We start from the raw sequence: 16,798 nt of genomic DNA, 5'->3' as shown, positions 1-16,798 counted from the left end.
GGCAACATAAAATTCCTTGTTCCTGATAAGATATATATAAAGTGAGGCCTGTTTGGGCTCTGGTGTCATCATTCTTCTGTTCTCGCTGTCAGCACTAGTTAGAATGCTGCCATTATCTCCTTGCACTGAAAGAATGTCCTCCTGGCTTTATCACATTTCCCATGTATTTTCTTAACCACAGAAAAGCTAAATAAATAAGGTTTCCTTATCAGCTGGATTAGGTGTTCACTTTATGTGTCCGTCTAGGGGCCTGGTAAATATTACCCTAACAAAGAGATGTCAGATTGACCTGAAGTGCCAGAAAGCTTGCCAGGCTTGTTCCATTGCAAAGAGAAATAATCATTTGAGTATTGTTTCAGCCTCCGTCACAGCTTAATCATGCGTGGCTTTTGTTTCCTACACTAGCCAATGGGACATTTCTGTTTTTCCACCCTTGTGATTATCTCTGCCACAAATTGCAGCTACATGTTTACCATAACAATCTATTGACTGGCTATTGACAGTTGGAGCTTCCAGTAAGGCACTCTCTCACAAGGAGCCATCAGGGATTTCAGACTATCATTTTAAAGCATAATGCTCTGCTTTCTGTTCCTGGGACTTTAATGGTTTGGTCTCTCAGTAAATCATAAAATTTTTCTCACTTAAGGGCACAGTCACTCAGGGCAGATTGTTAGCCTGCGGATAGGCACAGAACTAGAATTTAAGTTTACGGGCCAATTGTCGGCCTGCGCTCATCCACAGGCTTACAATCTGCCCCATGTGACCTTGCCCTAAATAAGCCACATTCAAATTTATAAAGAGCTGGGGAGTACCACCAAGCATAAGTGTTTCTGGGGGTGCCACATAAGTTTCAAGTTTCATTGTCATATACAAATAACAATGAAGCATCATTACCGTTATGAAATTTTTTGACCCGTGTTCCTCCCAACTTTACATAGACGAAAAATTTTTTACAGTATTTACTGTATTTACAGTAAAAAAAATGTAATGAAGTATTTGAAATGAAATAAATGAAGTAAATGAAATGTGCAGTGAGGATTTAAAGCTCCTCAGGTGCCGCAGAAAGAAGAGCCGCTGTCTTGCAGCTTTTGTGATCACACCAATGTGGTGAGACCAACTCAGATCCTCAATGATATTGATGCCCAGGAATCTGAAGCAGCTGACTCTCTCCACCTCTGCTTCTTTCTGGGGGTGCCCCCATGTGGACTGACAGCCTAGATGAGGTTCTTTTTGGCAGTACACCTGTTTTTTTATGCATCTAAAACTTGCCTTCAAGCCAAGAATGTAAAAATAAGCACCTACTTTGAGGCCCCTAGGAGCAACATCCAAGGGGTTGGCTATCCCATTTTATATACTAAACACCATACCCAGAGGTTCAGCAGCTCTATAACTAATGTTCACAGAAGATTTCACAGTAGCCCCCCTTCTCTTCTGATCTGGTTAGACTATTTCTTTGTGTCACTGTACTCTCATGCTCAGTGGGCTGCTATTGAGAAGTGAAGTTTAGGGGTCATCAAAAATCAGCAAACCATTTGCAGAAAATAAGGCTTCGTACTTCATAGAAGTTGATACAGGGCTGATTTGTAATTCTGATGAAAGTGGTGGTTTCTATGCTGCTGTGTAATGTGATCTGAATGACTAATCAGCCTTGCATAGTGAATTTTATTCTGTATATTTTGCATTGATCCCTAAGCTCAGGGAAGTGACAACAGCATAGAGCATGTGCAGTGAATCAGCAGAAAAGAAGATGGGGAGCTACTTGGGCATCTTTAGGGGCACAGATCTCTGTTAAAGTGCTGTGGAGGTCTTGGGTACAGAAACTCAAAACATAACATTTTTAGCTTTGTTCTTTAATGAGCTTTTAGTTTTCCTCTTAAGGCTTAATTCTCATTCTATCTGCCATAACTGGATTCTAAAGGTGGCCATACACGGGCCGACTATAGCTGCCGATATCGGTCCCTTGGACCGATTCGGCAGCTAATCGGCCCGTGTATGGGGAGAGCAGATCGGCCTGGCCGACTGATATCTGGCCTGAAATTGGCCAGATCTCGATCGGCCAGGTTAGAAAATCTGGTCGGATCGGGGACCGCATCGGCTCGTTGATGCGGTCCCCGATCCGACTGCCCCATTGCCGCCCACATAATCCGATCGTCTGGCCCCAGGGCCAAACGATCGGATTATTATTTTTTTTACCTAAATGGTCCCCGATATCGCCCACCCGTAGGTGGGGATATCGGGGGAAGATCCGCTCGCTTGGCGACATCGCCAAGCGAGCGGATCTGCGCGTGTATGGCCACCTTTAGCTAGCCAAGCCCCAGCGGAATCTTTGTATACCACCTTGATATCTAGGCTACAGCTCCAAAGTGGGGAGTAGTTCTCTGCCTAAATCACTGCCACACAAGTATTATGTAAATAACCCCCCCATTCCCCATTAATCATAAATTCCCATGTAAAACAGTGGGGAGTAATTCTTTTCATTTTTCCACCTTGACTTTTTGTGAAAAATACCAATTTTGCCATAGAGAAAATCAATGCAAGATCTCAGTCTGACTACCTAAAGGTTGGCTCATTCGCAGTTTCACAGGATATATAGGTGCATTCATTTCAACACACGTGTGTATGTATATGTGTATATATTAATATATAACTCTTTTTTTTTTTTTCGCTGTTGGGACTTGCTAGCAATGTTTAGTGGTAAGAGTCAAACCTTGCAGTTTTGAAAAAGGAATGCACGGACTCCCAGCTCCACAATGTTCATTTAGGTTTCTGATATATTTCTGTGGGGGCTGCAGTGCTGGATGGCAGATATATGTGAAAGCTTCTGGGCTGCCCTACACAGCAGACTGATGGCAGCTTGTTGCCTAGCAGAGGCTGTCAAATCAAATAATTTAAGGCCCGAGAATCAATGATGAATTTTGTTAGTTGGAGTGGTTACCTCAAGGGCAGTTGAGGTCAGGTCACTGGATTCTTTAAACCTCCCAGTTATTCAGATTCTGTTTGTGCTGGGGCAGTTGCCTGTTTGCCAGTGCTGTACCCTTGTGCCCTTGCTGTTGTGATTTCTGCTCCCAGTTGTGTATATGTCACCCTGAGGGATTAGTGACAGCCATTTGCAGCTTGATAGATAGCATGGAATGTGCCAGAGTAGCTTCTTATCTGTGTGTAGGCATAAGCTTAGAACTAAAATGTAGTCACTAGTTGCACCTAGTTGTAAAACTTGACTAAGTGCATGGAAGTAGCTCAGTGATATTATGGCCAGATATTTAGGGCCACAGAACTGGGCTAACAAGTTGATTCCATCTTGCATTGTCTAGCATTGGTAGCCAGTGGCAGTAAAGTATCAATCTGTACTTAATATGTACCCTGCTCTCATCCTGCGCCAGCTATTGTGTGCTCCCCGGGGTTTGGATATGGTTTCTTTATTACTACCCATTGCATAGACATGAGCTTGTCACAGTCACACCTTAAGCTGCTGATTCAGCCCCTTTAGATCGATTCAGCATCTTAACTGTGTGTGTGGGGGGTCCTCAACGGGCTTACCCTGACCAATATCTTGCCAAGAAGCATCCTGAAGTCGATTGGACAGGTTGCATTTTCCTGTCAGATTGAGGACCACATCTGCATGTACATATGTTCCTCAGTCTTACTGCCTGCATCCACTAGTTTGGCAACCTCTCCAAACAGGTTGATCTTCTTCACTGGTATGGCCTGCTTTAGGTATTTTTCTTATTGGGAAGTGTGCCCCTTTTATCCAAGCTATAAGTGCTTTTGTGTTTTTATTACATTATTATTATTTTCTCACTGGATAATTAACATTTATAAAGTTTTTATGCTTGAAATCCATGCACTGTGGTGTATCTACTGACTAAAATACAATAGCCAAAATTTACTCTTTGGGAAAACAAAGCAATTTCCAAGGCAACTTGGTCACCAGAGGGCACGATTTCCCTGGAATCTATGGATGAGGTTTATACAGGTGGTCAACACACTTATTACCATGGATAGTCTGACTTGCTGTGTCCCTGAGAATGTCATGGCTCTTGTCTTATGCCCAGATATCTGTTATCAGTATTACTCACTGGCCTATGGCTATGAAAACCAGTGTGACCAGCTTGTCTGGAGGGTGTGGCCCTTTTACTTTGCAAGATATTTGTTATATGGAAACACAAGGCGGCTATGGTTAGCTCTGCACAGGATCAGTATGGTAGCTCCAATTCATATTAACAACAAAAATAAGGGTAAGAAAGTGCCACTATCTAAACACCTCTAGTGTAGTAAAATCAGTGTGAATCCTCTTTACAATTAGTGCTTGTTTATGTGTGTATCTGGCTTTCTGTAAGCAGAGATTAGCATATTTATTTGAATAGAGGAGCTGCTTGCCAGATAAATAACCTTTGCTCCTGACTCATTTAAAAAATATTTGTTTATTTTGTGACTTGCACACATCACTGTCGGTTACTTTGTGCAAATGCATGCTTTGTATACAGCGTGTCCATCTTTCACTGCGGCTCTATGTATGTGCTGTGGTGTGTGCCAGCATAATACTCGGTGTTCTGTTACACCAGTACAGGATAGATGAGTCCCGAGTCTCCTGTTACAGCCACTGTTAGGGGGCTACATAGATAGCCAGAGGTGGATGAATTAGTAATGATCTACTAGAAATTTACATCACAAAGTTCCGTCTTCTGCGCTATATTGAGGCGGATCATTTTGGGCACCGTTTGTATATTTAGACCTGTGCTATAATGCAGCTTTACCCACAAAAATGGTTCAAATATCCGTGAACGTGATTAGCTAGAACAAACATTGTGTGTTATGTAACCGTTCTCCCTGCAGACTGGCAGCATGGTACATCCTACCCAATAAATACACATTATCACTGCCAATGGAATACTGTGGGGAAGAACCAGTTTACATTTAGGGCAGTAAGACTATGGCTTGGCACACAGATGTCCAGCACTCTATGTCTTACAATTATATCCTGCTGTGTACACAGGTTCAGGGTCCAAATGAACAAACCATACAAAGGCTATGCAGTTCTTCAGACATAGTGTGGGCCATGGTACCCAGCTACGGCATTCATGCTATCCTTTGCTACAACTCCAAGCAGCCCACTGACAGCTTAGTTACTGGTGGATACTGGGAGCTGTAGTTTACAAAGTACAGCTGGAAAGCTTAAGGTTGGAACTGGAAGACCAGAGGCAGTGGACATTTCTGATTTCAAACTTAAAAATTCCATAGCACAGATGGATGGACCCAGTTTTATGAAGCGAGAGAAGAGAGGTGATTGTATCCAGCTTGAATAGTGAGCATATGAGTGTGAAAAACCCAGCTAAGTGTGAAGGGGCAGTTATAGCAAGGAAAGCCCCCAACTCAGATGCCTGTGTAACTGTAAAGTAAAATGAATACACAGCGCTTCTTAGTCAGATGAATTATGAGAGTACAGAGAGAGCTTTTAGGATGCCAATAAATGTGCCAGTCAGACGTGAGCCTCCACCACACACATTTTGTGCAAATGAAACCCTGAACTGTAAGTGGCCAGTAACTTTATTAAGTTGGCTTTTAACTGGGAGCTGTGCTTTGCCGGCTAAATATAAGCGTCTCTCAGCACTGAGGTCAGCCCCCCCCTCCCAGCTGATATTTGAGTAAGTGGCCATCGATCAGGCTGATGTCTGCCTCTCGTTTTTCATATTCCAAAGGGGTTGTGGCTTGAAGTAATCACTGGCTGCTGGTGCCAGAAGTAGGGACTGCAGTATGTGCTGCTGCTGCTGGGAGGGATCAGTACAAAGAGTACAGTAAGGGCTGCAAGTGAGAGACAGAGCGAGCAGGCAGTGTCCTATGGAACTCCTCTCGGCAGCTCTTTAAATGTGGCTGCAGCCTCCACCTGGATTATCTGCCTTGGGACTGCTCCATCAGGCTGGGAAATGGGCTGCTCTAGCAGCAAAATGTGCCTTTACTCGCCATGCACCGCCACCACCAGGGTAATTAAAGCACTTTGTGTTTTTTATCCTTTTTTTTTTTGTCATGGAATAGTTGTTTTTATGCAGCAAACCCAGCGAGCCAGGGTAGGACGCTTGCATGGAGAAGATCGGTGCAGGGAGCAGTTACTTGAGCTACTTTTGCAGTACTGTGTACATCTAGGAGTGTCTCCAGCAGGATATTTACTATAAAGTGGTGAGACTGTTCATATTCAGCTTTCTGCACGCAATATGCTTTGTTTTCTTATGATTTTGGCTCTCGCCTTAATGCAGAGGTAAAGCTTAAAATGCAGGTTTGTGTGTTTATTTACCAGCAGATGCTGCTCGATGCAGTAAAATCAGCTAAAGTCCATGTTTTGGTTTATATGAGGCAAACTTGCCTGTCCCTGCAGATCTAATGGAATTAACCCCCTTCAGGGAAGGTTCAGTGTCTGTTCAATTACACTAATAGAAATTGCTGCCGGGATGGGGAGTGGGTGTGCAGAACAAGCAGGAGGCACAAGGGCAGTGCAAGCACCATGTCTCTAGCCTGTTATGGTGCAGGTTTGTTATAGGTTGGGGAGATTCACTACTTGGCACCAGGTTGCTCTGCAATTTGTATTGGAATCCACCCAAAGGCTATAATTTAACACATTTCTCCTACGTTATTGCATCTCTTTGAGCTTTCTGCCTTGGAATAAATCATTCCCCTGCATTTTTATTGTTTGTTTTTCCCCATATGTTTGCAACCTGTTTGCTCTTATGCAAACCATACACTCAGCTGCATGGGCTGAAAGTTGGGATGGGATTTCTCACAGCTACACAGGGAATGGGATAGTTACTTAGGAACTGTAATTTAAATGTTTTAAAGGAGTAGTGTTTATTGCTGCCACAAGCCCGAGTAGTCCATCTGAAACCCACACCTTGTGTCTAAACCCTTTCTCCTTGTAGATTGTAAGCTCTTTTGGGCAGGTCTCTCTTCACCTCTTGTATCGGTTATTGATTGCTTTATATGTTACTCTGTATGTCCAATGTATGAAACCCACTTATTGTACAGCGCTGTGGAATATGTTGGCGCTTTATAAATAAGTATTAATAATAAAAACCCAGTATTAAAGATCAGTCATACTGTTTAGTAGCACCCACGTACAACCTGTGGCACACACACTGGCCCACCACAACCACCAAGCCTCACTTTATTCCTCTAAAATTAGCTGCAATTAAGTGAATGGCTGCACAGAAATCAGTGTAGTCTGGAGTGTGCATATGCATTTGTTGACTTCTATATAGAGTATGTGGGTTTAATACATGTCTGGCTTTAGAAGGGTGAGGTGGCTCCTCCTATAATGTGCTGGAATTTGTAAAGACCTTGTAAGTCCCAGGTTGCATTTGCATTGCCTACAGCAGGGAATAGATAAAAGAACTGCACCTCTCATATGCATGGTGCATTATTCATGATATATATTTTGATTGACAGTTTTAAGTCAAAATAAAATAATTATGGCCAAACGCTGTATACTAAATATCTATAGCTGCTAAACTCTGGGCTGTGTGATATGGGTGACCCTACACTGTTCAACAACAACTCCCAGAATCCCCAGAGTTTAGTTGTAGTTCTACTACAACAGAATTTTCACAGACAGGGTGCCTCAGACTTGTAACACATGGTCATTGCTAGCATTATTTCACTGTAACTAAAATCAAACCAATTTTGCATTTTTAAGCAATAGTTTTAAAGATCGATAACCTCTCCTCTGCATTTGTGTTCCCACAGCGTGAAGATACCCTCAAGAAACGCAAAGCCCTATCTCAAGAACTTCTCGGCTTACGTGGGGATTTGGGTAAGGAGGCACAGCCATTCATTCATTGTCTAGCCTTCTGGGATGCTAATAGTTAATTTAAGGCCTACTTGTGGAATTGGGAATTTTCAGAAGACAGTCTTGCTTTTTAGTCGCTTTTCCCTTAAGGCTGAATTTCTCTAAAGCCTGTTAGCTGACCCTGAGTTCATCTAATTCCTGGCAGTTATCTGTCTCATGCTTAAACAGCGCAGCCTCGGGGAGCCGGGCCTGGACGGCCAAATACCATAAAATTCAGCCAAGCTTCCCTAGCAATGCTACTCGCAGCCAAGGCTCAGCAACAAACTGCCTTTTACTGCTTGTTATACTGATAATAAAAATAATCCCCCAAAATTGGTTAGTTCATATAATACCTAGTAAGTAGGTAGGTTTTGTGGCTTTGGGAGGTTTCTGTTCTGTTTGCTTCAAAACCAAATATGTTTTTATAAAAGACAATGTTTGGCCTGCTTGGAAGTAAAGGTGCATGGATATGTGCTCCGTTGCTGTACAGGCTATTGCTTGATCCTGCTAGCCTGCGTATTTAATATGCCATCTACATTCATTATGGAAAATGTACCTTTTCTAAGTTCCTGCAAACTGTAAAGTCAGTGTTTGTCTTCATGTGAGGGTAAACAATGGAGTGTTGTGTAGTAAGACAATACTCCGTTACTACAGTTCTCTCAATATGCTGAGGGTTTCTCCATGTTCCCTGGCTTCATCGCACATGCAGGCAGGTTAATTATCTCCTAAAGAAATCTACCCTAGTGTGTAAACCTGTCCCTGTGGGACAGGGACGGATATGAATGATTACCAGTCTCTGCAAACTTTGTCCCAATAAATAAGAATTCTTCTACAGATATGTTTTATGTTGGATAGTTTACTGGAATCCTCAGCATTGCTTCTGGTATGAGGAGGAATTACCAGGTTTATAGGTCAACAGTGCACCTCTGGAATGAGCAGATTGAGAGCAGTTTTACAGGTTTGCACTTACTGTGCCTTAGCATAACATGATACATAGCCCTGTAGATAGTTATATATAGGATAATGTCACATGTGGCCGCTTTATATCAGTGACTTCTTGGTGGAACGTATTTAAGAGGAAACACTGAGAAGTGACATGGATTTCCTGTGAGTATGGCAAGATTATCGGTTGGAATTATGGGTGGGGACAGTTATAAGGAATCATTGTGCTCTTGTGGTGATTGTTATTGATTATAATGGAAAGCAAATGGCATCATGTGTTTTTTTCCAGTACTTTTCATAGCTGCATAGTTAGATTCTGTGCCAGATGCTTTTTATTTCAGCATAAGGAATAAGTGGCTGCCTCCCCACACCCTTCTCTAGCTCAGATATTGGGGGAAAAGGACATAATGCTTTTCTCTGTTCATTTTCAGGCAAGCAGATTGCCCTGCAAATTAAATTTACTTCAAGGCTGCTCGTAAAACCATTCTGTGAGGTTGTGTAGGAGTAACCTGCAAAACAAATCAGAAATACTCACACAGGCCCTTGGGTTAAGCCTGTGCTGTTTGGCTTCAAGACCTTCAACATTTGATCATCACCCTCCTCTTTATTGCAAAGGGTCATACAAAGCATTGTACTTAGAATACACAGTACAACAAACAAATGTTTTTGCAATACCTATATATACCCATACGATGTTGGCCCCATATTTTCCTACATTTTAACCTTCAGGCAGGACTGTCAACCTTCCCAAATTTCAACTGAGGTGACCCCAAGATGCCCCTGTAGCCACTGCTTTGAGCCCCCAGAAGGAGACTGTCCCACAGTCGGTGGAAACCAATGTTAAATTATTCTCAATAACTTGAAAATGTCATCCCACTAACAGAGCCTATTCTGTCCATTCACTAAAAGTCACTAAGACTCTGCCATTCTTGTTCCTTTGTCAGCTCTGCAGTTTGGGCATAGAGGATCTCTGGCCTTAAAGGAAGACTGGGTGCCCCAATCAGGGTTGTAATACCCTCCATCTGTTGCTACTGCTAGGTGGTGAGAGTTGAAGTTGAAACAAAATCCAGGGGCCAGCAGGTTGAACATCCCCAATATATACTAAAAATAACCAACAACTGTCACACCAATATGTCCTTGGTACTTGGGTTAGTATATACCTCCCACAGTGCTACTCAAATACTGGGGCAGCAGGGCAAGTGCCCTCTCTGGTTATCCTAAAACTAAGTCTCATATTTTCTATAACTTAGAGCAAATGAAGCCCCATTGTAACCTAAATGCATAAGTTGGCACTTAGCTGGGAGCCTGGTTCTGGACTCCTCATAGATGCCTAATAGAAGCCTCCACTCGGTTCAATGCTGAATTAAAAATTAAATACTATACACTGTGCATTTGAAACTTGTTTGTGTTGCTAAACTCTGTAGGAAACGTGTTGCTCACCAGCAGCATGTTGTGGTCCCTGCACTGAATCATATAGTGCCCTCACTCCTGGCAGGCAGGCAGGCAGGCCTCTCTGGGGTGGGCAGTTTATCTGCTCTTGAAGTGTCCCAGCTGCTTTAAATACACATTAGAAGGATGCAAGTGGTTGAGCCCTTACCTTATCACTGTGTTGGTATTTACGTTTAGAGCCAGCTAGCCTTGTAATGACCTTGCTCTGTACTATTAGCACTTGGGTAGGTAGGAAAATGAGTTTGCTTTCCAAGATAATCACATTCTAGTTGCAGGCTGTTTTCTCTTCCATGGGGGGGCCTTGCTTTGAGAGATGAATTGCACGTTTACATTTGTCAGTAATGTGAATATATGGATTATAATGCAGACCGTAATGTTTTTTTAATTTGAGGGGGTCTTATGGGGAGCTCGAGATAGCTGCTGGTTGTCACAGTGATGACAAAGAAAGCTTCTGGTTAACCAGAATGAAAATCACCCAGTGGCACCCAGTGCCAGTCATAACTGTATACTATTTCCCTTAGGACTCTCAGGGACTCTGCAGACCCCTAGATATTCTCCTACAGCAAACAGCAGCTTTTGGCACTGTATATATGTTCTGTTATGCATTGGTCTCAAATAGAGTTTACAACTAAACCTAATTTAAAGGGTAGATTCATTTTCAGACTGGTTTTAAGATGGTTTATATACCATTAAAATTATAACATTTTGGAGTCCTTTCCATCAGTCTTTTAATTGTTCTCTGGTGATATTATCAATTACTAGTTTGCCTGAATTTGTCTAGGTGGAAGATAGACTATATAAATAGTTGCCTTTGCTAACTAAATCTTGCTGGCAGGGGAATTTTATTAGTAAATGACTGGCCTTGCCATATTAATGTAATTATAAACAATAGAAAGCCTGTGACTTCTCTAGGATCTGCTCTGTTTGCTTGGGTCACGATGCCTGACCTTACATCAGGTCACTTGGATGTTGGCACGTCATGTGGCTATCAGGAGTTTGGCCTCTCCTCAACAACAGCAGTAGCCAAGGTTAACTTGAAACACAGAGCACCATTAAATAGATTATACTTCTATATTCCCTATTATTTTAGTTGCACAGAAACTTTACAGGCTTCTCCTGGTGCCATATAAATGTGCCAAGGACATAGCAAAGTCTGGAATTCATTGCTGCTATTAGTGTGACTGTACAGTCAGGCAGCAATTGTACAGTGTATGTATAAAATAAGGGAAAGGCAGAGAGGGCTTTTGCTTAGGGCTTAGTATTAGTGGGGGCATTGGTACATATACTGTTCGTTTGTTTTTTTGTTTTTTTTGTTTTACTCTGCTGCTGATCTTAGCTGGTGCATAGGATGCCTAAAGGTGCCCATACACCTTCAGATCCACTCGCTTGGCGATGTTGCCAAGCGAGCGGATCGTCTCCCGATATCCCCCACCTACGGGTGGGCGATATCGGGAGAATCCAACGACTGGTATAGGCAAAGTCGGTCTGGGGACCACATCAACGAGCCAATGCGGTCCCCGATCCAACTAGATTTTTTAACCTGCCCGATCGATATCTGACCGATTTTAGGCCAGATATCGGTCAGGCAGGTCCGTTGGTAGTGCCCATACCCGGGCTGAGTAGCTGCCGAATCGGTCTAAGGGACCGATGGGGGTGTTTGGGGACCTTAAGGTTACATTGACTTTGTACTGTAGGTTGTGCCTTGTCAGAGCTTTATTTCTTAGTTTTTTTTTTAATTCTTTTTCTTTCCATATAACCTTTTGCCAACCTGATATTTGGTGATCTATGTGGTGCTGGAGTCAATATGAAACTGGCCCTAAAGGACTTGCTTTCCATAACCAGGGGCCTCTGTTATCCCTGTGGCACTAGGTGGTGTTGGTCTACTACTGGGTGGCTCAGTCTTAAGTTACAAGTAATCCTTTCATGCCCAAGTTATGCTTTCAGCTCTTATTGCATGACAATAGCCAACATCCTTCACCAACCATCATCTCTCTTTCTCTTCTTTTGAGTAGTTGATAGGATTGATAGGATTTATAGGGTTTAAATTGCTTAATGCTGAATTTACACAATTTTGTTTTCAAGCATGAAGGCCTGTGAATGTGTTACTTCAATTGTTATGATTATCCTCATTATCTTGTCTTTGTCCAAGTTGCTCTTGGCCTTGATTATCTCAGCTAATATTCAAGGCTAAGAGATCATAATAAAGCTTCAGCAGCTAATTAAATAATTTCTGTATTTCTACTAATAATTGCAATGTACCCACCCATGATACGTAAGCATAATGGGATGTGTTTTTCTATCTACTATATAAGTAATATCAAAACAAAATAAATTGGTACTTGTTTGCAATACACATATTGGTTGTATCGTTTGTACAAGTTCCCTGATCAGCGCACATGCGCAGACGATATCAGATGTTTCGCCGACGCACAGATTAAATCGGACCGGTCCGTGACTGCTTATAGGGACAGTGCTACAGGTGCACAGACAGAGTTACAGAGATTTACCCTAACAGTTCGTGCTACAGGTGTTACGAACAGAGATTACAGGATTTAACCCTTACAGTAGTAGATTGACACCATCTGCTGGACCACAAGTTAGGCAGATGTATATCTAACTATTATTAATCATGATATGGCCTCTGTGCATTTGGCAACATTTTTCTCACCCAGGGTTTGCTATGATGCACTGAATGTTGGACAAAAACCTTCCTTCATATTTACTTAATAGTGGGATGGCATTGTTACTGAACCCCAATCCATTCCCAAATCCATATGTACACACAGACCTGTGGTAGTAGAAACTGATTAACCAGTTTCTAAAGAACCCTAATGCCAGAGTCTGTTTTAGGTGTCAAAACAGCAAGGTAAAAGTGCTTATGGGAAATGGGCAGAGAGATGGAATTAACTAACCTGAAAGAAATCAACGTGACTCTGTGAGAATGATGTGCTTAACAGCAGATACTGGAGACCTAATGATGTATGTGAGCACAGTATGGTTTTTAAGTAATGGAAAACGTTTAACATTATGATTCTATAATTCTTCTCTTGCTTATGTTCCACATCATTACGGGTTTGGCCAAGAATAGCTAAACTGTCGAAAGGCTCTCAGCCTTAATTTCAGGTCCCGTTTGGGGGCAGAGCACATTAGTAGCCATTGATTTATCTTATATTCCTTTTCTCCTTGGAGAGGGCTGTAGGCATCTAAGGCTGTTAGTACCGATTTGAATCTTTGTCTTCAGTGGGTATTCTAATAAATTCCTAGTGCACTAAGCACCGGGTTGGATGGGTGCAAGTGTAATCAGACCAGTTGGGCAGCAATCTGACAGACTGCTTACTCCACATGCGCCTACAAGCATTAGATCTAACCTACTAATTGCTAGTTTGGAACACTCCCCAAGCACAAATGTAGAAGAAACTATACATGAGACGTTAAAACCTGGCTACTTGGCCCCTCGACACCTAGTCAGCAGCTTATTACCCTGTGGGTAAGTCCAGCTGCCTAGATAATGCCATTGGAGAAGGACCACTGGTCACCATTGGCCTGTAGTATAAGATCATTGGTCTGGGGACCAAAAAATGTAATCTACTTGATTCAACCCAGCATTTTGATGACCATATCAGGCAAAGATCCACTTTGGTTAAGAAAAATGTCTTATGTCTACGAGGTTATGTTTGCCCTAAGATGTCTTTGCTTTTGCAGTAGAAACATTTTACCCACACTTCCCATGGTTATTTGAGGCAGTCCCAGACTAGTTCCAAGGTCTGCTTTAGTGGGTCATCCCATCTAAACATAGAGACCACAACAAGCTCACTGACTTGGACTTTGAGCAAGGGCCAGACTTTCAGCTAGACACTGTCAAAAGCCCTGCCAGCAGTCAGACCACTATGTGAGTGTTGCAGTTTCACATAACAGATAATGTAGCAGCTGTGTTTTGTGGGCAGCTACAAATTGCCCTAATTGTGATAATTGTAACCTTCCCTCCAAACCTTTCATTTCAGTTTTAGCTCTTGCTTTTAGTAATATCTCAGAGACGGGGCAAGTCACAGATATACCTAGAATAAGGCATCAAAGTTAAAGGTGGACACTATTTCTTTTATCAGGCAGCCTTTACGGCTGGAGGAAAGTGAATATCTGATACAGGTCCCCTGCCATAGAGTAAACCCTGTCGTAGGAAATTTCCCTGCTAATAATTGCACAATTAAATAACTGGTAAATATTTATATATATTTTTATATAATCCTGACCGATCTGGCCTGTGGCCCTCTGTTAAATTGTTGCAGTTTTTTTATCATCGCATCTTTATAAAGTGTCTTCAGCCCCCCTGTACATTTGGTTCTTTCCCCTGAGGATACCTGACCGAATAAGGAACATGGTAGCGCATGTGTCTGCAATATGATGTAAAGGATTGGAAATGATATAGTGGGCAAGTGTTAAAGAGGGAATGAGATGTGTAAGTGATATGGAGTGTTAGAAAAGGGGCATTGAGCCAAACCCCATTGCAAGGCAATGTTGGAGTGGGTTCTTGCCGCCAGTGTAGGTGTTAGTGCGTGTGGTGTTGTAAAGCAGATCCTGGGCAAGTTTACAAACTGTAATCTGTCCTCTCAGATTCCAAGACCATGCACTATATTTATACCCGTGGCACTGTGTATAACGGAGGGTGCATTCTGGTGACCTTTGGAGCTTTAAAGAATTTGTTTGTTGAACGACTGGATCTCCTTTCATCTTACTGTACCTCTTTACTGGCACACACTAATTATGTAGTGCGTGAGAAATGTTGCACTTTAGTACATTACCTGCTGAAGTGCCCTACTCATGCTCTACATAGTTCCACTTTATCATTTTTGAGGACCTATTTGATACATTTTATTTAAACTCATTGTCCTTGAGGCCTAATCCAACTCTGCTGTCAATAGATGTATTTCCTTTTCTTTTGTTTGTTATCCAAGTTTTTGTTAGGAGGTTTGCAGCTGTGGCAAAGTGTTAGAGCTAAGTGCCATCCTCTTGCAAATCCACTAAATGTTTGCCATTAGTGCAATACCTCTTTTGTCTGATGTTTGTCTAATGGCTAAAATTCATTCATAAAGATTAATAGGCAAACAAGATAATTAGGAGAACTTTTCCATGACACAGTCCAGGCTGCTAAGTCTAATTAGATCAGCTATGATTAATGAAAATAAAGGTATATATTGCTTTCCTTGACTGAGTTCGCAATTGCTCCATGATTTATTTGCATGGGTTACTACTAAACGGGGTTCTGTTAATGTCTGCTATGAGTTTTGCAGGTTCAGATTTTAAGAGCCCATTGTATTGAGTAGCAGGTGACACAGACAGAACTATATTCTTTTGTAAATGGCAGGCTGTGTTGTGTGGGTAAAAAGAGCCGGGCAATTAGTCTGGGCCGTGACCACACATGAAAAAATAGCTGTGCTCATACACCAGGACCAACCACAGGCAGTGACCACCTTTCTTTTCAAAACAAATACTTCCATTTACAAAATAAAAATAACTTGACTACCACTTGAAATTTATTCAGTTTCATTTGTTAGAGGCTACTATTATTTTCATTAAAATAAATTATAAGTTTTTTTTTTTTTTTTTTTTTTTAATATTCCACCTGGTTTCAAATGTCCATTTGGGGACACATTTTGTAAGATTCAGTTGGAATCCATATTAGCAATGGTTTGCTTACAGGCTGCAAATACTGTACAAAGCGGGCACTGCACTCACATAACAGGCGCTAATTTATCTCAAGTCTGTATACTAGTACATTCATTACTTCTACATACCAAAATAGTGAGTGTTACTATAGAATTGACCACTTTAATCACATCCGCTATTATTTCTAGATTCCTACAATACTTTTTTTTTTTTTTTTGACACTGAAATATATATAGGAAATCCCCTAAATGATTCTTTGGATATTATTTACTTGGGTAGTGTCATAGGATTAACACAACTTCTGCCCGCTGGCCACTCCAGATGTTCCAGATTTCTACCAATTTCTTAAATGGCCTGACATGTCTGAATGCCACGTGTGTCAGTCGGGAGACATGTCTCTACAGGATTTGAGTGAGAAGTCAAAGATGAATCTTTCTTGAGAAACTTAAGTGTTGTCAGCAGTATTCCTGTGGCACTTTCTCTTTTGACTGTTTTCATATAGTGGCCCAGTTATTCACTATACTACATGCTCCAAGGCCAGATTATAGTGGGAAATCCTCCATAAAGCTAAGTGGATCTCTTGAGCAGCCTGTGTGCCACAGGAATCATTCGGAGTGCCACATTTGGCCCACTTGCTTACCGTTGGACAGCCCTGCACGGTAGCTAGTTTGCCGTTACACTGAGTATATGTACAAACAAACCCTTTTAGCACTGCTGGCTTGAGGTCAGGAGTACTTTCTGTAGGTATTAAATTTGTTATTCCATTGGGGAAAACCACCATTCTACCATTCCCAATGGCTGTGTTGGCTATAATTATCTGGCTGATTTCTAATTTCCCAGCTCATGGTTATCAGTCACGTTATGTATAGCGTAACACAAGACTGCTCTTTTCGCCAATCAGTAAACCAATAGCCATTGCACATATTGATTCAATGA

The 16,798-nt window shown here is 41.9% G+C and overlaps 1 protein-coding gene across 6 annotated transcripts in view; it reads left to right on the top strand.

The window, feature by feature from the left end:
- Positions 1 to 16,798, top strand: part of mtus1 (microtubule associated scaffold protein 1) — a 115,173-nt gene that overhangs the window by 89,439 nt on the left and 8,936 nt on the right. For all 6 annotated transcript variants that reach the window (XM_012969477.3, XM_012969443.3, XM_012969322.3 and 3 more), the window contains 1 exon segment: positions 7,729 to 7,795. In XM_012969477.3, coding sequence (XP_012824931.2) covers positions 7,729 to 7,795 — 67 coding nt within the window.

Source organism: Xenopus tropicalis, chromosome 1 (assembly GCF_000004195.4).
Source record: "Xenopus tropicalis strain Nigerian chromosome 1, UCB_Xtro_10.0, whole genome shotgun sequence".
In the NCBI taxonomy this organism is placed as follows: domain Eukaryota; kingdom Metazoa; phylum Chordata; class Amphibia; order Anura; family Pipidae; genus Xenopus; species Xenopus tropicalis.
Note: the sequence above shows the minus strand (reverse complement) of the source record. Positions and strands in the feature narration are given on the sequence as shown.